The 25941-nt window shown below is 44.2% G+C and overlaps 1 protein-coding gene and 1 long non-coding RNA gene across 5 annotated transcripts in view; one reads left to right on the plus strand and one right to left on the minus strand.

Moving 5' to 3' along the window:
- The window catches only part of ENAH (ENAH actin regulator), a 159849-nt gene that overhangs the window by 108116 nt on the left and 25792 nt on the right, over positions 1–25941 (plus strand). The window contains exons 5-10 of one of the 2 annotated variants that reach the window (XM_053307795.1): positions 1386–1707; positions 16239–16349; positions 18026–18333; positions 18713–18846; positions 19313–19367; positions 23758–23806. In XM_053307795.1, coding sequence (XP_053163770.1) covers positions 1386–1707; positions 16239–16349; positions 18026–18333; positions 18713–18846; positions 19313–19367; positions 23758–23806 — 979 coding nt within the window. Of the gene's footprint in view, positions 1–1381; positions 1708–15578; positions 16350–18025; positions 18334–18712; positions 18847–19312; positions 19368–23757; positions 23807–25941 lie in introns of both variants that reach the window. The other variant, XM_053307785.1, reaches the window with a different exon arrangement.
- LOC128350102 (uncharacterized) lies at positions 1701–12306 on the minus strand. 3 transcript variants are annotated; one of them, XR_008319151.1, is made up of 5 exons: positions 12135–12306; positions 7179–7438; positions 6932–6978; positions 6086–6137; positions 1701–3680 (listed from the first exon to the last, which is right to left on the minus strand). It is a non-coding gene; the product is annotated as an uncharacterized LOC128350102 (long non-coding RNA). The 3 variants fall into 3 exon arrangements; XR_008319150.1 differs by lacking the exon at positions 7179–7438; XR_008319157.1 differs by lacking the exons at positions 6086–6137; positions 7179–7438.

Genomic DNA, 25941 nt, shown 5'->3' on the forward strand with positions numbered 1-25941 from the left:
TTATTCTAGTGACCTGTATCTGTTGTGAGCTACCCAAGGAGATCACACATTGCCTAAGAACTGCACAAACTTCCACCGCAGGCACTCTGGTTTTCTAAAGTCCCTCGGAACGGCAGCATATCTCCCTGCTGCCCCATTGCCCCCATTTACTGGAACTATCTGGAAGTAGCTGATGTGCCTGCACATATCCAGTGTGCACACCGGTGTGCCTGATGTGTGCATTCCGCGCCGGGGCGCACTGGTGCATCGGCTACTTCCAGACTTTAGAAAACTGGAACACTGGCGGGGGAAGAGTGGTAGAAGGGGTAAGTGCACCCTCCCCCACCCTTAAAGCAGCACTCCCCTTGCCTTCGAACCGGCTGCTGTTCAAACCAGTTCGGAAGCCCATAAAGGGCCTCCAGACTGGTTCCATGCGCATCCCTACCTTATACCAATTTTATATCGGGGAAGCATGGAGAATTCCCAAAGGATAGTCAGTAGAGCAGTAGTAGATTTTGAACTGATGTAGCAACATCATCTAAAACCCTCTACATTAAAAAAAAACAAATGCAAAAACACCTGTATATCCCCATGCCATTGGAAGCCTAATAAAAAAAAATCAGTCTAAGCCTGAAGGTCTTATATGTTTCCAGAAAAGGCTTAGGTTTTGTGGTTCTCCAGGAGAAGGCAGTTACACTGTTTCCTGCGTTTCTATTCAGTGCTTCTACAGAAATGCTCAGATTGCATTTTTAGCCTTGCAATGTTGTGAGGTAGCTCAAGCTGAGGGAGAGGGACATACTCACCTAAGGGCACACAGTGAACATCATGCCTTGGCCTAGATTTGAACCTGGTAGTTGCAAATAAAATCTGGATCTCTAGTCTGCACAGCACTGTCTTCTGGTACCTGTGGCAAGGTAGCCTTTCTTTGGGTCATTTACATGCAAGTTTGATGTGAAGGGAATAATTCTGTCTGAGAGTTTGAGGCATTTCCCAAGTATATAGTGTCCAAGCAGTTTAGGGCTTCAGTCTAATGTGTTCACAATTATTGTAGCCATGCCAGAACATAAGCCACTGTGTTCTGTTTCACATACATGTCAACCACTATTATTTGTAATAAAAATTATTTATTTAGGAAATCTATATCAGGGAGATGGATCAGTTCAGTGACCCAATTAAACTTAAACCAACATGAACAAAGTGTATACTTATAACACTTATACATGTTCTATTATTCATATTTTAGGAGAGTATAATTGCAAACTGTGCTATACAGATAAATTAGCACTGCAGAGTTTTTCACAGAGCCAATATCATTTATTGGCTTGCTATTTTAAATACTAATGGTGAAGTTGTAGTTGTGGTTTCAATTCTTCATTTTAACATATTGTTTTCTTTATTGCAGACAGCTGCAGGAGCAACAACGACAAAAGGAGTTGGAAAGGGAGAGGCTGGAACGTGAAAGGCTGGAGCGGGAAAGGCTAGAACGAGAGAGACTTGAGAGAGAGAGACTAGAAAAGGAAAGACTGGAGCGAGAGCGGCTAGAACAGGAGCAATTGGAGAGGGAGCGGCAAGAAAGGGAGCGGCAAGAACGAGACCGGCAAGAGCGCCTAGAAAGAGAGAGAGAAGAGCGTGAGAGATTGGAATGGGAAAGGCAGGAAAGAGAGCACCAAGACCAACTAGAAAGAGAGCAACTGGAATGGGAAAGAGAGAGAAAACTATCAAGTGCTGGTAAGAATACTCATACACTGGTTTGAAGTACTGTGTGTATGCGATGGAGTTCATAGAAAATAAAATAAAAAATTAATATTTCTTACTATAGGTGACTATTGAAAATGTATTAAGCAAAACAAAGTCCCTATAATCTAATAAGGGAGGCCAAAGTTCTGTTCTTAAGAAAGGCAGATCCTGTGATGAGATAATATCACAATTAACATAAGTAACACAGATAATGTCACTTTGTTCTCCGATAACACAGGCCTGATGATAATTCGCTTCCTTTTTCCTTTAAAGGAAAAAAGGTTATTCTCCATTGTAGCCACATAGACCTTTCCCATAAAATCAGTGGGATCCACTGACCTATAGGAGGAGAGAAGGCAAGTGAAATTGAGGAAATTGATTGCCTCAGCTTTCCACCCCAACCCTGTTCATGCTGGACCTTTTCAGATTGTGTGGGCCTCCTGGAGATGGATTGTGGTGGCCTTTTGACATTGAGCAACAAAGCTTTTATATATGTACTGTATATATCTATGTATTTTTTTCTGGAGAAAAAGGCACACTACACTGGAAGCCCAGCATGATTGAAACATGCCAGTGAACTACATGTATGTAAGACTGCATATCTCATACTTTGGCTATGAAACCAAGCTTAGACTTTGTCTCTGAATATGTTTAAGGATTGAACAATACAAGTTGGAATTCATGGCATGTCAGGCTAGAACTGCACAAATTAAAACATTTGCACCTTTTAACCACTGAAGTCCAGTTTGAATGGCTTGCATTCCAACACCTTAGTGCAATTATTCCAAAATTGTGGTTTTTATCCCTGGGTGATACTTGAGGACTTCCCCAGGGGCACCTTGTATTTCCCTACAGGCCAGCCACTATCTGTTTCAAGCCCCTCTCTTCTATGTTGCTTAACTGTTGAGATGATCCATCCTTGCACAAAGAGAGTGAGTGTGAGGTGGTGGGGGCAGTACTTGCAGTTGTCTGAGGTGTCATGAGGGGTATGCCACCTATCAAAGTTTGGGAACCATTGCCTTAGCAGAAGTGTTTCAAGCTTTATTTCCTACAAGCTTTTCTTCCTGGTTAGAGATAATGTTCTTTAAGGAGAGTGGAGACTCCTTGATTCATTTGGAGAATATTCTGCTATCCAGTGCATATTACACTCTAGCCATGCAGATAGCAAAACCTCATCATGCAAAGGAAATCAGCAAGATGCTTGATGCATTTCACTCTGAAACATAGAGCCCGAGAGCTGCTATACATAATAGAGTTTCCTTACAAATAGGATGTAAATGTAAACTTTTGTGTATGTTCCAAAATATCTGGTTGTTTCTTCTTCACACAAGTCTGTAAATGGCTATTTCCACTACTCAGCATCTCTATTCATTACATTAATCTAAGAACCAGAACCAGAACTTAAATCCTTCCCAACCTTTGTTTCTGTCGGTGCTTGATTCCCCAGACTTGACTTGCTATTCTTACTCTCTTATGCTTGTGTATCCCTTTTCTCTCAGCCTTTCCTACTTCTTAGCCTCTTCCATCCTGTCTTGCATCCCAAGCAGCCACTTTTAATCTGCAGCATATTTCTCCTCGTGGAGGCTTGGAGGAGAGGGATGTGACATTTGAAGCTATTTCTCAATAAACTGGCTGCATTTGAGAAATGTTGCTTAGTTCAGGTTGTGTGATTTCTTTATGAGTTTAGCTTCAGACATAAGCTCTAGGAATTTGATAGCTGGAGTATTTGGTAGATCTGGATCATGATCCATTGGCCATCCATAAGTATGGGGTTCTGCGCATGATCTCGCAGGTGGAATGCTATAGCTCCTTGTGTCACACCTGCGTTCTGCATCACGTACTCGGCATGCCCGATATGAGGAGGCTTGGGCTTCATTTTGCCAGTTCCGCTTCAGTGTCAAGACCTCATCGTTTGGCTTCTCTTCAGTTCAGAAATTTTTTTTTCCCTTTTTTGTGAGTTTGCTCTGAAAGACAGAAATTATATTATTGATTTTCTGGATGCTGTTTGAAGTGTGGTGGAAAATTGCCCTTGTGTGACCACCATGATTCCTGCTTAATTTGTTTGGGGGGGAAACAAAAAAAACCTCAACTTGCAAAATATGTGTGTCATTCTCACACCAGATAGAAAAAAAATAGGGCACTTATTAGGGCACTTAGCGGTGCTGCATGATGAGGCATTATGACCTCAGACGCTGCGAACAGGTTCGACATTGACTTCGAGATCAACATCAACACCGACTTGGTTTCCCCGTTAGTTACAGGCTCAACATTCAAACAACCTTTGCCTCAGAGGGATTCATCTTCTCCTCAATGTCATAAACACAAAAAGAGAAGACCATCAAGTGGCCTCAGCCTATCTTCAAAGAAGCATACAGACTGGGACTCGAGCTCCAAGCCAACTGCCGATTGGACACCATTGCCTATGGGACTCCAGAACTTGGATTCCCATCAGAAGGCTAAACCTTTGACATTGATAGAGACTGGGAGTTGACGCTCGCCAGATCATTGCTAGACATTGACAACTTCGTTCATTCCACTCTTGACTCCGATGCCAATGACTGTGCTTACCTTTGTACTGACCACCACCATGACATCGTGCATAGGTCAACGGCCAGTGTCCATCTACATCAAGGCCAGTGATGTAGATGTCGACATCGTGCCTCCACCTCACTGGTGTATATACACTGGTGTATATTTATATACACCAAGAACACTCAAGAACAACACAACACCAAGAACTGACACCACCATTGCCTGTTTTTGACATTGAAGATGACATTCAGGAACTACTGCTACTGCTATAGATATTTATATACCGCTTTTCAACAACTGTGTCTATCACAGTTCTTTCAAACTGTGAGCCCTTTGGGGACAGGAAGACATCTTTAGATATTTATTTTTGTGTCTATGTAAACCACTTAAGGAACTGAACACCAGCTGTTGCTGTTGTCTATCACAGTTCTTTCAAACTGTGAGCCCTTTGGGGACAGGAAGACATCTTTAGATATTTATTTTTGTGTCTATGTAAACCACTTAAGGAACTTAAGTGGTTTACATAGACACAAAAATAAATATCTAAAGATGTCTTCCTGTCCCCAAAGGGCTCACAGTTTGAAAGAACTGTGATAGACAACAGCAACAGCCACTGGAAGGATGCTGTGCTGGGGTTGGATAGGGCCGGGTGCTCTCTCCGTTCAATAATCACCACTTTAAAAGGGTGCCTCTTTGCTCAGTTAGCAGGGACTAAAAAGAAGGGAGTCTGGATCCTTCTATAGCTCGGACACTCTTCTCCTTCCTGGACTCCAATGAGAGCACCCCTACAGCATCAACGTTTAAGGCTTCTGATCACAAAAGCTTGATGAAGCTCTAGAGGAAGATCCAGAAGTTGAAGCGGTGTGGGTTAGTGTCCCTAAGACACCATCCCTGTCGCCAGTGTGTACATCCATTGTGACAGTCACTCAAAGTCTCTTCTGCCCACCAACTACTCTTTTATTTATGGCTTCACACTTGTCAACACCTCTACCTAGTACTAGTCAGTGGCATTCATTGGTTTTGCGCACTGCACTCCAGCACCCAATACTTGGGGTCTTCACAAAGAGGGCCTAGGATTGTCATCACCAGGGAACAAGAGTTCCTTCTCTGGAACTACCAGGAGTTCTCTCTCCGCACAACAAGCTAGGCCACTGCAAGCCGCAACTTCAACAAGCTTCTCTTTTCCTTCAACTATAACTAATCCAGTGCCTATTTTAACCCTGGGTGCTGCTGGTGATACTTCATCATCTCACCCTCTTCAGCCAACTTCAGCAAGGTCTTTTGGAGTTTGAACAATCACTACTGGTACTACTATGGCTAATGTTCCTTTGCCAGTACCAAGCACCATCATTACCAAATGAGTAATGGTCACTACAACTGCTCAGACTGTGGCTCTTGTGAGTGAAACCTTTAAGGCCTCTTCTAGAGTGACACAAGGTACAACCACAGTGGCTACAGGCTCCTCAAAAGAGGCTTATGGTTCCTCAGACTCTGATTCAGCAAGGACAGAGCACCCTTCAAACCCATCCCCAGACATGCTTCCTGCTCCTACTCCTACACCTACATCTACCTCCTTCACCTACAGAGGAACTCAAGGCCTATCATCTCCAGATGAAAGAAATGGCTGAGGTTTTAGGCCTTGAATTAAAAACACAGACCACAAATATTAAGGACCCAGTGTATGGCTTTATGCCCTTACACAGCCAGTGTCTTTACCAGTCTTGCCAGTGATTTCCCGTTCTGCATAATCAGCATGGGAGATTACTAACACTTCAGCTCCAACGTCTAAGCAGCTAGAAGATCTTTACCGCATTCATAAGAAAGATAGCGCTCTTACAGCATCCTGTCTGCAATTCTTCGGTGATAGATTGTGTGACGTCATATAACTTCTGCTGATAAAGAAGGCAGAAAACTGGATGTTAAGGAGAGGAAGGTCTACTCAACTGCTTGCCTTTCAGCCCAAAACACTCATTACTCAGCCTACTTGGTGAAATATAATCATTCGCTGTTGGAAAACCTGCTCCACAATTATGATACTCCGTCTCCAGAGGAATTAAGGAAGCGCTTCTCAGAGACTATGGCAAAGTCTACAGCGATTACACGACCGCAGCTAATAGCACTTACATTAGCACTTACATTTTATATACCACTCTATAGCCGGAGCTCTCTAAGCGGTTTACAATGATTTAGCATATTGCCCCCAACATTCTGGGTACTCATTTTACCGACCTCAGAAGGATGGATGGCTGAGTCAACCTTAATCACTGCTAAACATTGAGTCAACCTTAATCACTGCTAAACATTGAGTCATCACTGAGTCAACCCTAATCACTGCTAAACATCAGAGAGCCAGCGTGGTGTAGTGGTTAGAGTGCCGGACTAGGACCGGGGAGACCCGAGTTCAAATCCCCATTCAGCCATAATACTAGCTGGGTGACTCTGGGCCAGTCACTTCTCTCTCAGCCTAACCTACTTCACAGGGTTGTTGTGAAAGAGAAACTCAAGTATGTAGTACACCGCTCTGGGCTCCTTGGAGGAAGAGCGAGATATAAATGTAAAAAATAAATAAATCTGGCAGAAATGGAGTTCAGAACCATGACCACTGCAATATCCATCCACAGAAATGCCTGGCTTAGTTCTGCAAGTTTACAACTGAATGTGAAAGAGAAAATAGAAGGCTTACCTTTTGATGGGAAAGGCCTCTTCAGCGATGAAACTGACAACACGATTCTGTTGAAAAAATAAAAAATCACAGCAAAATCATTTACTGCTCTGTCATTGTCCATATACTCATAATCTAAATACAAATCTTATGGAGAGCAATGTTCCTCTTACAAACAATAGGAAGGAACACAGAGATTACTGTAAATCCTACCAACATTTCCAGAAATGCAGCTGTGGTCACAAGGGCAAGAATAGCCAAAACTCACGTAACAAACAACCTGAGACATCTAAGCAGCATCTTTGATTAGTTTGCCAGACCATGGCTAAACCAGTATCCTTCTGCAGATTCCAACTCCATCAATCTGGGTCACCATAGATGCTTCTCTGACAAGATGGGGAACTCATTGTGGGAAACACCGAGTGCAGGGATTGTGGTCTCGCTTACACTTCAACTTCTTACATCTTCTAGTTGTGTTCCTGGCATTAAAAGCTTTTCTACCTCTCCTTCAAGGCCATGTGGTCCAACCTACAATTAGACAACACAACAGCCATCACCTACATAAACAGGCAAGGGGAGACTATGACCTGGTCTCTATGTGCCCTCAGGCTACAATTTTGGCATTGGTGTATTAGCAACCAGATTCATCCACTAGTTTATACACATAAATGGCACGGACAATGTTCTTGTGGGCGACCTAAGCAGATCTTTCATACATCAACAACAACATGAGTGGGAACTCAATACAAAATGCCTGAGTCCAGTGCCTGGGTTACTCCTACAATAGATCTTTTTGCTACTTCTCGAAATGAGAAATGCAAAAGGTTCTGCTCCAGAGCAGGGCACGATCTAAGATCAATGGGGGATGCATTCCAGTTGGAACTCCGGCCTACATTATATGTTTCCTCCACAACCCCCAATAGGAAGGGTAGTAGGGAAGTTACTTCTCAGATGCTTGTGTCTTGCATCGTAATAACTCATAAGAACATAAGAACAGCCCTGCTGGATCAGGCCCAAGGCCCATCTAGTCCAGCATCCTGTTTCACACAGTGGCCCACCAGATGCCGTTGGAAGCCACAGACAGGAGTTGAGGGTGTGCCCTCTCTCCTGCTATTACTCCCCTGCATCTGGTACTCAGAGGCATCCTGCCTTTGAGGCTGGAGGTGGCCCACAGCCCTCCGACTAGTAGCCATTGATAGACCTCTCCTCCATGAAGTCATCCAAACCCCTCTTAAAGCCATCCAGGTTGTTGGCTGTCACCACATCCTGTGGCAGAGGGTTCCACAAGTGGATCACGCGTTGTGTGAAAAAGTACTTCCGTTTGTTGGTCCTAGACCTCCTGGCAATCAATTTCATGGAGTGATCCCTGGTTCTAGTGTTGTATGAGATGGAAATGAATTTCTCTCTCTCCACTTTCTCCACCCCATGCATGATTTTATAGACCTCTATCATGTCTCCCCGCAGTCGTCTTTTTTCTAAACTAAAAAGCCCCAGGTGTTGTAGTCTTGCCTCATAAGAAAGATGCTCTAGGCCCCTGATCATCTTGGTTGCCCTCTTCTGTACCTTCTCCAGTTCAACAATGTCCTTTTTAAGATGTGGTGACCAGAATTGTACGCAGTACTCCAAGTGTGGTCGCACCATAGTTTTGTATAAGGGCATTATAATGTTAGCCGTTTTATTTTCAATCCCCTTCCTAATGATCCCTAGCATGGAATTGGCCTTTTTCACAGCTGCCACACATTGAGTCGACACTTTCAACGAGCTGTCCACCATGACCCCAAGATCCCTCTCCTGGTCCGTCACCGACAAATCGGATCCCATCAGCATATTCTTGAATGTTGGGGGTTTTCGTCCCAATGTGCATCACTTTACACTTGCTAACATTGAACCTCATTTGCCATTTTGTTGCCCACTCCCCCAGTTTGGAGAGATCCTTTTGGAGCTCCTCACAATCCGTTTTGGATTTCACTACCCGGAAGAGTTTGGTATCATCTGCAAATTTGGCCACCTCGCTGCTTACCCCTGCTTCTAGATCATTAATGAATAAATTAAAAAGCACCAGTCCCAGTACAGATCCCTGGGGGACCCCACTTCTTACTTCCCTTCATTGTGAAAACTCTCCATTTATCCCTACCCTCTGTTTCCTGTCTTTCAACCAGTTAGCAATCCACATATGTACTTGTCCCCTTATCCCATGACCGCTAAGTTTCCTCAGGAGTCTTTGATGAGGAACTTTGTCAAAAGCTTTTTGGAAGTCCAGGTAGACTATGTCAACTGGATCACCTTGATCCACACACTCGTTGACGCCCTCAAAGAAGTCCAAAAGGTTGGTGAGGCAAGATTTACCTTTGCGGAAGCCATGCTGGCTCACTCCCAGCAGGGCCTGTTCTTCTAGGTGCTTTACAATTTTATCCTTGATGATGCTTTCCATCAATTTGCCTGGAATCGACATTAGGCTAACTGGCCTGTAATTTCCCGGATCGCCCCTGGATCCCTTTTTGAAAATCGGTGTTACATTTGCAACTCTTCAGTCCTCTGGTTCAGAGCCCGATTTCAGGGATAAGTTAAATATTTTAGCAAGGAGGTTGGCAATTTCACATTTGAGTTCTTTGAGGACTCTTGGATGGATTCCATCCAGCCCTGGTGATTTGTTAGCTTTCAGTTTTTCCAGACAGTTTAGAACATCATCCCTTGTCACTTCTATCTGACTCAGCTCTCTAGCCTCCATCCCTAAAAAGCCTGGTTCAGGAACAGGTATATGCTCAGTATCCTCTGCCGTGAAGACAGATGCAAAGAACTCATTCAGCTTCTCTGCAACCTCCATATCCTCCTTAATAATCTCTTTCACTCCCTCATTGTCTAATGGTCCAACTTTCTCCCTGGCAGGTTTCCTGCTTCTGATGTACTTAAAGAAGTTTTTGTTATTCCCCTTGATACTTTTGGCTAAATGTTCCTCAAACGCTCTTTTTGCCTCCCTTATTGTCACCTTGCATTTCTTTTGCCAGAGTTTGTGTTCCTTTCTGTTCTCTTCATTTGGACAGGCCTTCCAATTTCGGAAGAAAGTCTTCTTCCCTTTTATGGCTTCCTTGACGGTACCCGTTAGCCATGCTGGCATCCTCCTGGACTTAGTGGTACCTTTCCTCCTTTTGGGTATACAATCTAACTGGGCTTCTAGTATTGTGGTTTTGAGTAAACTCCATGCACTCTGGAGCGAAGTGACTCTCCTGATTTTCCCTTTCAGCTTTCTTTTCACCATACTTCTCATTTTGGAGAAGTTTCCTCTTCTGAAATTCAAAATGTCTGTGTTAGACGTCCTTGTTTATTCTCTCCCCGCATGTATGCTGAATTTGATGGCACTGTGGTCACTGTTCCCTAAAGGGTGGATGACCCTGACATCACGCACCAGGTCCTGGGTGTCACTCAGAATTAGATCCAAGGTCGCCTTCTCTCTGGTTGGTTCCATGACCAACTGTTCTAGGGCACAGTCATTTAGCGTATCTAGAAATTTGACCTCTTTGTCCTGACCTGAATGTGAATTTACCCAGTCTATGTGTGGGTAATTGAAGTCACCCATAATTACAGCCCTGCCTCTCCTTGACGCCTCCCTGATTTCCTCCTGCAACTCCCAGTCACTGTTGGCATTTTGATCCGGAGGGGGATAGCACGTCCCCAGTAGCACATTCCCTTTCCAGCCTTGTATAGTCACCCACAGGGTTTCTGTGGAGGACTCCAGTCCACCTAGGTGTTCTAGCTTGTTAGATTCTATCCCTTCTTTAACATACAGTGCTACCCCTCCTCCAAGGTGTCCCTCCCTGTCCTTTCTATAGAGTTTATACCCAGGGATAACAGTGTCCCACTGGTTCTCACTGTTCCACCATGTTTCTGTTATGCCCACTATATCTATTTCTGCGTGAGCAACCAAGCACTCCATCTCACCCATCTTGGCTCGGAGGCTTCTGGCATTGGCATATAAGCACCTATATGCTGAATCTCTCCCCTGATGTATGCTATTCTTTTGACTCTTTGACCTGCTGGCACAGGCTCCCGTCTGCTCTTTATGCAGTTCTGCTCTGTCCCCTTCTGTTTTATCTGAATTCTTTGCAGCCTCACACTTTAAAAGATGGCTTTTGCCAAACGGGATACTGCCCAGCTCCCATCAGCTGTTCCCCAGGTGTCATTTTAAAAGCTGCTCTGCAACCTTTTTGATTTTAAGTGCCAGCAGTCTAGTTCCATCTTGGTTCAAGTGCAGCCCGTCCCTTTTGTACAGGCCTTGCTTGCCCCAAAATGTGTCCCAGTGCCTAACAAATCTAAACCTCTCCTCCTGGCACCAACGTCTCATCCATGCATTGAGACCCCTCAGCTCTGCCTGTCTCACTGTACTTGCATGTGGAACAGGTAGCATTTCTGAGAATGCTACCTTGGGGGTCCTGGACTTCAAAATGCTACTTATCAGCCTAAATTTGGCTTCCAGGACCTCCCGACTGCATTTCCCCACATCGTTGGTGCCAACGTGCACCATGACAGCTGTCTCCTCCCCAGCACTGCCTAGGAGCCTGTCTAGACACTGCGTGATGTCCGCAACCTTCGCACCAGGCAGGCGAGTCACTGTGTGGTCAACACGCGGGTCACAAACCCATCTCTCTATCCCTCTAATTATCGAATCACCCACTACAAGGAGGCCCCCAGCCCCCAGAGGAGTATCCCCTGTGAGAGAGATATGGGCTCATCATCCACAGAAGGAGTCGCTTCTAAAGGAGCATTTCCCTCTTCCTCAGACCGATGTCCTCCTTGCCCAAGACCTTCATTCTCCCTGACAGCAGAGGAGCTACCAGCCCTCGAGTGGGATGCCTCTATCACATCCCTGAAGGTCTCGTCCACATGCCTCTCTGTCTCTCTGAGCTTCTCCAGATCCGCCACCTTGGTCTCAAGGGAACAGATTTGTTCCCTGAGAGCCAGGAGCTCCTTGCACCGAGCACACACCCATGACTTCTGCCCATGGGGCAAATAGTCATACATGTGGCACTCTGTGCAATACACTGGGAAGTGCCCCTTCCCCTGCTGACCATCTGTCTTCATACTGTTTTTGTTGGTTGTTTACAGTATTTAGAGAGTTTATTGTTAGTTTATTAGAAGGATAGGTCTCAGCTGTAATGGTCAGCTATTTAACTGTCCAAACAGCCTTTCCCAAGAATATGAGGGATACGAGGGAGGGATATGTACTTACGTTCTCTTCTCCACCAGGCTCCTTGTGATCCTTGTGATCGCAGGGGCTTGTTCCAGGCTTCCCCGCACACTTCCCACTAAACTCCTGCAAAACTCCTACATCCTGTTTGCTATCCCTGTCGCTATGCTCTGTTTGCTATGCTCTCGGGCCTTCACCTCTTATGTAGAGTAGCCTTCCAACTGACACACAGGATTTGTGACACACAGCCTTCCAACTGACACACAGAACTCCATTGTGACCTCACCAGTCTTGGTTTCCGTTAGTACTCAGACTGTTGAACCACAGGTATTGGAGATTACCACAGTGCCCAGATCTTCTGTCTTGGGACAGGGGGCAAGTATTCCACCCAGTACCCTGAGACTCACAGCTTGGTTCAAACCTGTACAGACTTCTATCAGAGAAGTACTTCTGTACTTAACTTCCCTCAAATCTGAGGGTTTAGCAAATGTGTCCATCAGGGTACATTTGGCAGTTATATCAGCCATGCTTCCTGGATGGGATGGAAGATGTATTTTCGCACCCTGATAGTAAAAGATTCCTCAAGGGCTTGTCCAACCTATATCCACCTATTCAAGAATCTATAATATAGAAGAACAAGTCCTTGGTCCTGTCCTCTCTTACTGAGGGCCCCTTTGAGCTATGACCTCACTTAAATTAGTTACTCTTAAAACTGTATTCCTTATAGCCATTATCACAGCCTGCAAGATGGGCGAACTGACGACTTTACATATAAATGCACCATTTACCAGATTCTACCCTGACAAAGTATTGATGTGCATGGACTATACATTTCTACTAAAAATATTATCATACTTTCAATTAAATCAAGATATTGTATTTCAATCAAGATATTGTATTTCTGTCATTCCTTAGATATCAAACCACTCCTTTGGAGAAATCAGTGCATGCATTAGATATACGTAGATCCCTTCTATATTATCTAAAATGCACCAAGACCTTCCATTTGACTAAATGGCTATTCATCTCCTATAAGGGGAAATCTAAGGGACAATGTGTTTCTCAAGACTACGCCTCTCACATTGGCTAGGCGAGCTGATTCTAATGGCATAGAAACAGAAAGTAGAGCCTCCAAAAACAATCAAAGCACATGTGCCTATGCTGTATCTGCGGCTCATTTATCTGGCATTAAATTTTGAGATATCTGCAAGGCAGCAATGGTCATTGGAGATTCCTTTTATTAAACATTATGCCATTGATCTTAGCTGTGCAGCAGATGCAAGTTTTGGGAGCAGTGTTTTGAAAAGTTTGTTGCAATGACTACTGCACCCTTCACCTAATGGAGCTAGCTAAACACCCATACTTATGGATGGCCAATGGATCACAATTCAGATAAACAGGTTGCTTACCTGTAACTGATGATCTAGGAGTGATGCGTTTTGACATCCATAAGACCCTCCCATTCCTCCCCACTGCAGTAGTTCCAAGGCATACATTACAAATGGGGTTTGTTTTTTCAAAAATGATTTTTAATATACTTGTGAGACACATTGTGGATCATGGTAAGTTTCAGCAGTCACCCAGGAACTGGCAAAATAGGGCCCAAGCCTCCTTGTATATCGGACGTGCCAAGCGTGTGGGGCAGAACATGGGCGCCACGAGGAGCTATAGCATTCTACCCGTGAGGTCTTGCACAGGCTCAGAACCCTATACTTATGGATGTCAATGGATAACTCTCAGATAATCAGTTACAGGTAAGCAACCTGTTTTTTACCAGCTAACTTGGTGACTGATAGGAAACTTTGGCAGCCGGCAGTCTGAGTAATTGCATGTCTGGCATGAGAATTTAATAATGTCACAGGGCAGACCTTGCATGAAGAATCTTGCTAAAACCTTTTAGCAAGTTATGTGGACAGTATTTTTGATCAGACACTATAAAATACCTAGCATCCAAGATTGCATTGTTTTGTTTTCCCTTTTAGTATTTGAGTATTTATTTGAAGGCTGAGCTGTGAATTTTAAGGCTGCATCATAATTTCGAAAACATGATAAACTTGCAAAACATAAATTTCCAGAGTTGCCATTTGTATCTTAAAGTAGAGTGTAATAAGTTTATGACTGCTGTATCGGTTTCAGGGTGAGAAAAAAGACCTGATCATTGCTATGACATAGTACCAAATCCTAAGGCTATGTGGTTATTTGCAGTTCCTTGTCTCCTCAATGTGTGAACAGAAAGCTGGGTAATCTCCATCTTGGGAGTGTGGTGTTGACAATTTTGCATTCTTTCAAAGTTATCTGTTTTACTGAGACATGTGCTCAGATCTGCAACAGAGGACTTGCTCTGGAGTGTGTGTCTGTGTGTATTCTTAGAAGTTGAACGGCTTAGGAATGTACATCTCTTGCAGTCTGAAATCTAGCTGGACCTTCAAGAATTGTTGCAGGTTTATTATGACTTAATTAAATGGCATATTTTGGCATTATCCAGTAGCTGTGTATAAGCTGTTGCATTGCATTGTAGTAAAAGTAAAGTAAGCTTGCAAATAAGTCCACACACGTTTTTAATTGTATCAGCCTAAAAGGTACACTGGAATAGAATTTCTTTCTGGTCACCTGGAGATTATTCTTACTTGTTACAGGCAACCAGGCAAATGGCTGTTTATAAGCCTTAATTTGCAACTTTTCCATTCTACTGATTTCTAATTAGAGAAGTAATAGTTGAAAATTCAGCAGCCTGTAAAGCAGAGAGTTTTGAATAAGCCAGTCATCTGTGCAAAAATAGTCTAATCCCTCATGTTTCACATGGAAATCTTACTTTGGAATGTGGTGTCTGCTTTCTCTGAGGAAGAACTAGATTCATATAGTGAAGCACTGGTTAATAGAATCATCACCTTGGAAGAGACTTTGGTCTTCTAGTCCAACCTCCTGCTAAGTGCAGCAGCATCCCTAGTAGATGGCTGTCCAGTCACTATTTGAAAATCTACAGTGAAGGAGAGTCCACTGCTGCACTAGGCAGACTGTTTCACGGTTGAGCAGCACTTACAATGAGAGAATTCCTCCTATTGTCTAGCCTAAATCTGCTTCCTTATGAGTTCAACTCATTGTTTCAAGGTCAGGTCAAGTCTTGTATGTGACAGCCTTTCAGATACTGTAGTGTGAAAGAAATGTTAAGATCACTACACTTGATTTCCAACCAGTTGATTTTGCTGATTACCTTTTGAGAGCTTATTCTGTAGTTGAGTTTTTGCATTTTCAGAATGTGCTTGTAAATTCAAACATTGGCACAAATATATAGCAAAATTGGAAGCATCTGTTGATACTATATAAATTCTCCTAACAGTAATTTACTTGTGCCTAATCCTCTGGTACTAACTATAGTCTACATTTATAAATTTTGTTTGAATGCTGGTTTTGTTGCTTCATTAGCTCCCTTTTTCTCTCTCTCCTCTTTTATCCTGCCTTTGCTGCTGCTTTCCATCTTCTGTCCAGCTCCATCTTACGACAACTCCCCGTATAGCACTTCACTTCCTGAATACTCCAGTTGCCAGCCTCCTTCAGCACCTCCTCCTTCATATGCTAAAGCAATGTCAGACTCTACTCCGGATTATGCTGTAGTGACTTCTGCACAGCCGGTTTCCTCTCCCCCTACACCACCACTAAGGCACTCTGCATCACGTTTTGCTACATCGTTGGGCTCGGCCTTCCACCCTGTTCTGCCCCATTATGCCACAGTTCCTCGTCCTCTGAACAAAAATTCTCGACCACCTTCGCCTGTGAACCCCCCAGCCTCTCTGCCCCCAAGTACCAAGACCACTACTTGGTGTGCTTCTAGTTTTGCTCCTCTTCCCCCTTCACCTCCTGTAATGATTAGCAGCCCCCCTGGGAAAGCCACGGGCCCAAAGCCTGTTCTCCCAATCCCTGTTAATGCACAGTTGTCCCAGATGTCGCCATCCCCTACTGCACCCAACGGACTTCCAGAGTTGGCAAATTATCCAGTTCCTTCACCACCTACCTCGGGTCCAGCACTGCCACCGCCACCACCTTCCTTTCAGCCTCTCTCACTCTCTGGACCTCAATCTTCCTCTCCAAGCTCCCCTAATGCCTCAACTCCCTCATCCAAGCCTAGTGTTCTCCCTTCTCCCCCTGCAGCTCTCCCTGCCTCTGTTGAGAACTCTCTAAACTCTGTGCTGGGAGACTCCTCTGCTTCTGAGCCAGTCTTGCAGACAGCCTCTCAGCCGATTGAACCTCCGTCCCAGCAGGGTAAGGCTTTCTGTTATTGCTACTAATGAACTAATCAGGAATGCACTCAAAACTAATTTGCATCTGGATTTATTCTGAAGAATTAACACTTTAAAAGCTGCAGTGATCTTAATACCCCGCCTCACTGAAAGTTTGGCATGTATGCTGTGGGGAATTGTAAAACTTTGAAGGATCTGAGAGGGTGTTTTTCCCCCAGTTTAATTTAACAGTATATGCTATGTGTTTCAATTTTTAGAGAACAAGTTGTTTGCCTATTGCTAATGTAGTCTGCTAAGATTAAAAGAAGAAGGAGGAGGAGGAGGAAATAATCACTGTGGTAAAGCCTTGGCATGAATAAAGAATTCTGGCTGTTAATCAGACTTCTTTCAGTTCAGTATTACTCAATAAAAGTATCAAGAACCCTTGCTGGTGATTTGGTTGTTATGATTCAATATTTCCATTGTATAGCATACTTGAATTTGGTGTCTGCCTGTATTCAGATAGCTTTAAAATGCAGCAGATCCATTGACCTGATTAATTTAGCTGACCTCTGAGGAACCTGAGGTTCCTAACATGTTATAGACCAATTTAGTTGATCCTTGATAACTGCAGCAATATTTCCCTACATCTGAAATAAACATTTAAGGGGGTCTGTTCCTCCAAATGATAGTTACAGCTCAAGAGAAGGTAACGCCTTCCTTATGGTGCTCCAGCGCTACAAGGACAGATGGAAACCAGCCTACATACACAGACAGTGCTATTGCTGTGGTCATGGGGAACCCTTACTCAATGCTTTTTTTGAAAAAGAAAAATCTTTCTAATTATAACACTTTTGTTTCTATCCAGACAGTGGGGGGAAATATCCAAACTACTTATTCTCAATGTCTTTAAAAAATCTTCTAATTCACTAATATATGCTTTATTAATAATTCTGGAAAAATGTACAGGAATGAGACACAACTGCATACCTATAGAGCTTCTGTTCTTATTGTCTTATATTTGCTTAAATAAGTGGAATTGAAAGATCTGATGAAAAATGGAAGTGCTTGTTAGGCTTATAGTTGAGACATTTTGGTGGTGTTGGCCACTAGCTCAGATGGCTTTAAGAGGGGTTAGACAAATACATGGAGGACAAGGCTCTCTGTGGCTTCTAGTCCTGATGGCTATATGGTATCTCCAGTTTCGGAGGCAGTATGCCTCTGTGCACCAGTTGTAGAAAAGCATTGGTGGGAGAAGGGCTTTGTTTGTGGACTTCCTAGGGGGATCTGGTTGGCCACTCTGGGAAAGAGCATGCTGGACTTGGTCCATAAGGGCTCTTAATTTCCTAGATTTGCTTGTGTTCACTTTTGACATATCTATATTTTCAAGCAAAAGGATTATGTATGTAGTGCAAAAGCAATCCAAAAGCTACCTCCCAAAGGATTGGCAGGAAATTTGTCTTCAGCAACACACTTTTAAGTTTTGAGGGTAGAGTTGGTTGGTTTTTCAGGTTGAGTTTTTTTGTTCATTATTCTTGAAATACCTGTATTATAATAACTGGGACATACTTTTTTATTATGATGAGATAAATTTTCTATTGAAACAAAAATTCATATGGGAATGTGCAGTTTTTCTTTAATGTAGTGTACAATGGGCTTTTCAACAGTATACTCTTGTCAAAATTTGTTTTATTTGGTTTTGTGTATGTTTTTTATTAGGTGTTATCCAAGGACCACCTGCACCTCCACCCCCACCACCTCTTCCACCTGGCCCTATCCATTCCCCACCAGCAGTCCCACCTCCCCCAGGGCCCCCTCCACCACCACCTCTTCCACCATCAGGGCCTCCACCTCCTCCTCCTCCTCCACCACCACCTCCTCCTCTTCCTAACCAGGTTCCTCCTCCGCCTCCTGCCCCTCCTCTCCCTGCCACTGGTTTTTCCATGGGATCGATGCCTGAAGACTACCGTCCTTTAACAGGGCTAGCAGTTGCTCTTGCTGGAGCAAAACTCAGAAAAGTATCACGAGTAAGTACAATTCCTGAATATGTTCATTTTTTTTTTAAAAAAAAAATTGCATTTACCCTTAAATGGAACGTCTTAATCTGTTCAGTTTTACTTTATTATATTAGCTGGAATAAACATAGTATTATAATATAGTGATGAGTGATCAAAAGAGTCTCTAATATGTCTACATTACCAGAATTAATCATAACATACAACATCCAGATAGTAGCCTGATATCAGTCAGTGGTTATGGTTTGGCATTTATTTGCCCAAATACAGCCTAGTTGAAATATTTTGTATCTTTCCTAGTACATGACATGTTTCCCTGCATGAAAGGAAACTTCTCTGTTTAATAAGATAATTCCCACGTGGTATTACCTTTGTTCATTGCTAATTTTAGAATGAAGAGGCCACTAACCCAAGTGGGGGAATGAGTTCTGCTTCACCTAAAACAGATAGTGGCCGTGGAAATGGGCCACTTCCCCTTGGAGGAAGTGGGTTAATGGAAGAAATGAGTGCACTGTTGGCCAGAAGGTAATAAACAATCAAATCAATAGTTTGATTTTTACATAGCCTCTGTAGTAGTTGCAGAGCAATTTTTAATAGAGATTGTTTTAGGGTTAGTTCGCACATTGTATTTGACAAATCTTTTCCCACTATGTAAGGTAAATAGCAGGGAGCTTGTGGACATCTTAGCTCCCTGGCACATGTTTCTGTATGATATTTGTATGGTGTAAACAAGTTTTCCATGCAAATGTTGAATTTTTCTGTTCAAAACCATTAGTGTGCCCTTTTGGTTATGAGGCTTGGTATGTCATTTTTACTGTAAGCTTTCAGTAACATATTGAGTACCATTTATTTTCTGATGCTGGCTGTCTAAATTTTAAGTAATTTTGTTCTGGAGATAATTTTTTAAGAGTGACAGCAAAGTTGCATGTTGGCAAGCAGTAGCTGTGTTCGCCAAGAAGTGACTGAGTATACTTTTTGATCCTATTTGAAGGAGAAGAATTGCTGAAAAGGGATCATCAGAAGTGGAACCGAAAGAAGAAAAAAATGTAAGTTGACAAATGTAATATGGTTGATCTGCATATTGATTGATTGATTGTTTTTAATGAAAGGTGGTATATAAATTCAACAATCTCAAGGCAGTTTACAAAAGTTAAAAAACATGCAATAAAATGACAATAAGAATATTAAGCTAAAAATATAAAAACAAACCAAATTTAAAACCTATAAAATATAATCATAAAAACTATACACAGGTAAAAACACATAGAAGCAGCAATAAAAACAATCATGTAAAAGCCTGGATAAAAAGCCAAGATTTAACAAGCTGTCTAAAAACTGTGATGGAGTCTGAGGAGCCAATGTCCACTGGGAGAGCATTCCAGAGTCTGGGGGCAGCAACAGAGAAGGCCCTGTCCCGAGTGCACGACAGCTGAGCCTCCCTCATTGTTGGCACCCAGAGTAGCGCCCCCTCAGATGACCTCGTCGAGCGGGCATCAACTCTTGGGAGCAGGCGGTCCCTCAGATACCCCGGGCCCAAACCGTTTAGGGCTTTAAAGGTCAAAACCAGCACCTTGAATTGGACCCGGAAACAAACTGGCAGCCAGTGCAACTCTTTCAGAATGGGTGTGATGTGCTCCCATCGGGCAGCTCCAGATAAAACCCTAGCTGCCGTGCTTTGCACTAGCTGCAGTTTCCGGATATTCTTCAAGAGCAGCAGCCCCACGTAAAGCGCGTTACAGTAATCCAGCTGTGACATGACTAAGTCATGGGTAACCGTGGCCAGATCTGCCTTCTCGAGAAAGGGATGCAGCTGGCGCACTAGCCGAAGCTGTGCAAAGGCACCCCTGGCCACCGTCTCCACCTGAGCTTCCAAAAGCAGAGCTGGGTCCAGTAATACCCCCAAGCTGCGTACTTGCTCCTTCAAGGGGAGTGCAACCCCATCCAGAACCGGTAAAATCTCCTCATCTCGATTGGCTCTCCTACTGACCAACAGCACCTCTCTCTTGTCCGGATTCAATTTCAGTTTGTTAGCCCACATCCAACCCATCATGGCCTCCAGCCCCCGATTCAGGACATCCACTGCCTCCCTAGGATCAGGTGACAAGGAGAGATAGAGCTCAGTGTCATCCGCATATTGCTGACAACTCAGTCCAAGTCCCCAGATGACCTCTCCCAACGGTTTCATGTAGATGTTAAACAGCATGGGGGACAAGACCGAACCCTGTGGGACCCCACAGGCCAGTGGCCACGGAGCCGAGCAGTAGTCCCCCAGCACCACCACCTTCTGGACCCTCTCCTCAAGAAAGGACTGGAACCACTGCAACACAGCACCTCCGACTCCCATACTCAAGAGGCGGCCCAGAAGGATACCATGGTCAATGGTATCGAACGCCGCTGAGAGGTCCATCAGAACCAACAGGGACGCACTCCTCCTGTCTAGTTCCCAGCGTAGGTCATCCACTAGAGTGACCAAGGCAGTCTCAATCCCATACCTGGGGCGGAAACCAGATTGAAAAGGGTCCAGATAATCCGTATCATCCAAGACCCTCTGCAGCTGGGACGCCACCACACGCTCTATCACCTTGCCCAAAAAGGGCAGCTTAGAGACCGTTCTATAGTTGTCCAGGTTGGAGGGATCAAGGGAGGGCTTTTACAATAATGGTCTTACCACCACCTCCTTGAGGCACGGTGGCATCCTGCCCTCCCTTAATGAAGCATTAATAATCACCTCCAACCATCTACCTGTACCCTCCCTGGCAGCTTTTATTAGCCATGAAGGGCAAGGGTCAAGAGCACATGATGTTGCCCACACACTGCCCAGGATCCTGTCCACATCCTCAGGCTGCACTAACTGAAAGGAATCCAACACAACGGGACCAGATGATACCAGAGGCACATCTGCTGGAGCTGCCAAAACTCTGGAGTCCAAATCGGCACGGATGCGATCGACTTTATCTGCAAAGTGGCAAGCAAACTGATCACAGTGGGCTGTAGATGATTCCTCCCCCATTATGTGGGGGGATGTGTGGAGCAGTGTTTTTACCACACAAAAAAGCTTTGTTTGTCTGCACTGAGCAGATGCAATGGAGATGGAGAAAAAACGTTTCTTCACCACCGCCACGGAGTAGTCCCTAAAATGGCCTCTAGCCCGTGTTTGGTCAGATTCAACGCGGCTCTTCCTCCAGCGTCATTCCAGCTGTCGTCCGAGTTGTTTCATCGCCCTAAACTCCGAAGAAAACCAAGGAGCAGATCGGACTCCACCAAGCCGGAGAGGGCATTTAGGAGCAACTGTGTCAACAGCCCAGGCTGTCTCTCCATTCCAGAGATCGACCAGGGGCTCAACAAGGTCACCAGCTCTGGACGCTGGAAACTCCCCAAGGGCCATCTGGAATCCAAGCGGATCCATAAGCCTCCGGGGGCGGACCATCCTAATCGGCCCACCACCCCTGCAGAGGGCAGATGGAGCAGTCAAACTAAACCCCACCAGATGATGATCTGTCCATGACAAGGGAGTTGTCTCAGATTCCTCCACCTCCAGATCATTTATTTCCCGGTCGGCAAAAACCAAATCAAGAGTATGTCCTGCCATGTGGGTAGGGCCCGATACCAACTGAGACAGGCCCAAGGTTGCCATGGAGGCCATGAAATCCTCCATCGCTAAAATTCTCCATGCTGAGGCACCCACTAGGGGGGCCTCAGCGTGGACATTGAAATTCCCCAAAACAATAAGCCTGGGGGAACCCAGGGCCACCTGCGAGACCACCCCCGCCAGCTCAGACTGAAGTGCAGCGGGGTTGTCGGTACACCAGCAGAATCCCCAGCCTATCTCGGAGGCCCACCCTCAAGGACAAACACTCGAAATTCTGAGATTGCCTGACTGGGCATCTGGAAATGGAGAGGATCTCTCAATAGATGACCACCACATCCCCTCCCCGACCCTCGAGGAGGGGCTGTTGCACGATCTGGAAACCTGGAGGACAGAGCTGAGAGAGACCAACCCCACCCAGCTCATCCAGCCAGGTCTGCATCACACATACCAGGTCAGCATGCTCATCCACAATCAGATCGTGGATGAGAGATGTTTTAGCATTGACTGACCTGGCATTCAGCAGCAGCACCTTAATCCTCGAGGGAGTGTTCTCAGAGCTCCCTGGGGTCAAAAGGTTGGGAGAAGAGCTGGAAAAAGGAACAGGCCTCAATTGCCTGGACCATTTCCCCCTGTAACGGCCTGCCCAACTCCTTCCACCATACCTCCCTCTGCCCGCTACCTGTGATATTGCTGCCCCCACTCCATCCCCACTTTTCTGCTCTCCCGGACACATCTCCCCAGCCTAACCAACCACAGTTCCTTGGCTTGATTAAAAAACCAAATCCAGACTTATGCAGTATCTTGTTCAAACTCTTGCTGACTTCTTTGTAGCAGGAAGGAAGGTCTTCTGGCCCCCCGGCAGATCGCCCCACAACTGAGAGCCACAAGGATGAGAGCCCTTGTGCTCTCGCCCTTCGGCTCACGCCAAGAGGCTCATGCCCTTGGGCCAGCCTGCTCTTTATAGGAGCAGAGCCCCAGCAGCAGCAGCCCAGAGGAGATTCAACACACCTGGAGGAAAGGTGGGGCAGAGGCAAAAACAGCACAGTCAGTGCTCCACCCAAGCTGTTCCCTTCTTCCTTCCCCCAAGCCCTTGGGCCAGCCTGCCCTATATAGGAGCAGAGCCCCAGCAGCAGCAGCCCAGAGGAGATCCATTGTATATTATATAAACAATGTAATAATAATATGATTAAACTATTCTAACCTTTGACATTAAGGGGGCTGGTTCAGACGTCACATGGAACTTTGGTGGGCTCCGCGTGGCATCTCTGAGCCTCTGGAGTGCGTGCTCTCTCTTCCCATGTTCATATGAGCACCCAGCTATAGGTTAAACTAAACCAAGATCAGTTATGATCTTGCCAATCTCTTTTTATTATAGCCTACTTCAAATAAGCCAAGCTTTGTAACTTACTTCAAACCTTGGGTGCAGATGTTGGCTTATTTGCATTAAGTAGGCTAGAATAAACAGAGATCAGTGGAGTCAGACATTACACATCTGAACTGAGATTGTTGGGAAGTTGACACTCATGTGAGGCTAGGGAGGGAGGGAATACAAGACTCAGAGACATTGCACGAAGCCTTGAGGTTGTGCATAATGTCTGAACTAGCCCTAAAGCTTATAATTTGCCTTAACAGGATTTAATTTGCCTTAACAGGATAATTTGCCTTAACTTACCAATTTGATAGAGTAGCCTGAAATGTAAGGTCTGTTACTTACTGAAGCAATGTGGAAGTTTTATACGTATGTGACCTTAACTGGCTCACTAAGGTATAAATAGTTTCATTAAGTGTTATCTCCTAAATTTAGCCAGAATTGCAAGATAATTGTATTTTTAATCTCATTTAAACAGGAAGAATCTGAGCCTTCGGCATCCAAGCCTCCTTCAACAAGCACACCTGGTAAGTTGTATAAACTGTGACATATATAACATGGGGATGTGCACGAATTGGTTCGGAGGTCCACCAGTTCGGTGGCGAAGGGTTACCTTTTAAGGAACAGGGAGGGTGTAAGTCCCTTCTACAGTGTGGTTAGTATTCTGGTGTCAGTCATTTGTTACTAATTCATGAGGCTTTCCTCCAGTGAAACTGGCATTTTTATTGAACTTTTTTTGTTAACTGAGCTCTATACCTGGTTTTTCTCTTCTCAAGCATTCTAATTCAGAATATTTGGAGAGTCTTTGCTGCTATTTCTGAATTTCTAGAAAATAATAATTTAAAATTAATATTTAATCTGAATTGTACCTGAATTGTGTGTTACCTACTGCAGTTCTGTGTTCAGTGCTGTTCTTAGTATTGTTGGGTTTTAGTTTGCTATTTTTTATGTGGCCGTCTCATTTTTTGCATTCTTTGAACTCATTCTTTGAACTGTCTTGGAGTGATGGCCTTATAATTAATTAGCAAGGGAGTAAAATTAATGGGAAATCAGGAAATGTTTTGGATAGACTGAAGGTTCCTGAAACTAAAAATTGGGTTCTCAATATTTCTTATTGGCCTCTCAATATCAACATTTGAAGTTTCCATGTGTGGTTTTCAGACACACACACACCCTAATTGTGTAACCCTTTCTACACTGACTTGCTGGTGAGGAACCTGCTATATTTTGTTGTCTAGTCCTTGGATACTGTAGAAGATATGGAGGGTATGCTTGTGGGCAGTAACTCAATTCATGCAAAATACTGGCCTGCCTGTGCTCACTGTTGCCCCACATAAAATGAGAGTTTACCCTAGCACACACTAAACAGTTTCCTCTGGCTGTGCATTGCAGGGGAAGATCCATAGTGGGGAACAAACTATCTTACAGGGAAGTTTAATGACAATTATGGGTCTTCTCATGAACCCTTTTTGAAAACTATTATAACTCATCTTCCTTCTCTCTACAGAAATATTTGAAGTGGATTGCTATAATCAAAACAATATTTGAACCATTAGGATAACTTTGCATGTGTATATCAATTCAAATCCCAAAAGAATCCAATGATAACTCTCTATGAATATTATAAAAGATCAAACTATAAAAAACAAATATAGTAACACATGTAATATGTCATATAAAAATATTATTTAAAGCCATAAAATGTACACCATTATCTGCTAAAAACCTGACAAAATTAAAATTGATAAAATCCTACAAAATTCCGAAGCCATATAAATACTAGTATGTTGTATCCAAAGTCCAATTTTGTATCCAAGATTATGATGAAATTCCAGAGGGAGATAATTCATCCATTTGAAGAAAATTGGTATTCATGAAATAGTCCAGAAATGTCCACATACTAGTAATACTCCAAAAATCAATGGTCCATCAATTCCAGAAAAGAGTAGCCATGCACCTTTTCATGAATGTCCAAGGTAATAGTAATGTTAATTCAGTAATTTCCTAAAAGGAGTTGCTTCTTAAATCTAAAAACCAGCCAAACGTGTTTCGACCTACAGTAGTCTTTATGAAGTTGATAGCGGGGGATACACGGATGGACATACACACACAGAGAATGCCGGATGATCACATAAGCCTACTGGAAAGTAGGCAAAAAAAGAAAATCGAATACAATAATGAATTGGGGGCTGTTGGCCCTGAAGGGTTGGATGTGGACTAATAAACTGAGACTGAATCCGGACAAGACTGAGGTAATGTTGGTCAGTAGGAGAGCCAATCGGAATGATGAGATTTTACCGGTTCTGGAGGGGGTTGCACTCCCCTTGAAGGAGCAAGTACGCAGCTTGGGGGTATTACTGGACCCGGCTCTGCTTTTGGAAGCTCAGGTGGAGGTGGTGGCCAGGGGTGCCTTTGCACGGCTTCGGTTAGTGCACCAGCTGCGTCCCTTTCTCGAGAAGGCTATGTACCTGTTCCTTCTGGGGAAGTGTGACCCCATCCAGAACAGATGGATCAAAATCATTTCCTGAGTTCCGACCCCACACAATAAATACCTCCGTCTTATCTGGATTCAGTCTCAGCTTGTTACCTCTCATCCAGGCCATCACTGCCTCCAGGCAGGCATTTAGAGAGGTTATGCCTTCTCCTGATGATGCTGACGTGG

This window comes from Hemicordylus capensis, chromosome 1, assembly GCF_027244095.1.
Source record: "Hemicordylus capensis ecotype Gifberg chromosome 1, rHemCap1.1.pri, whole genome shotgun sequence".
NCBI lineage: Eukaryota > Metazoa > Chordata > Lepidosauria > Squamata > Cordylidae > Hemicordylus > Hemicordylus capensis.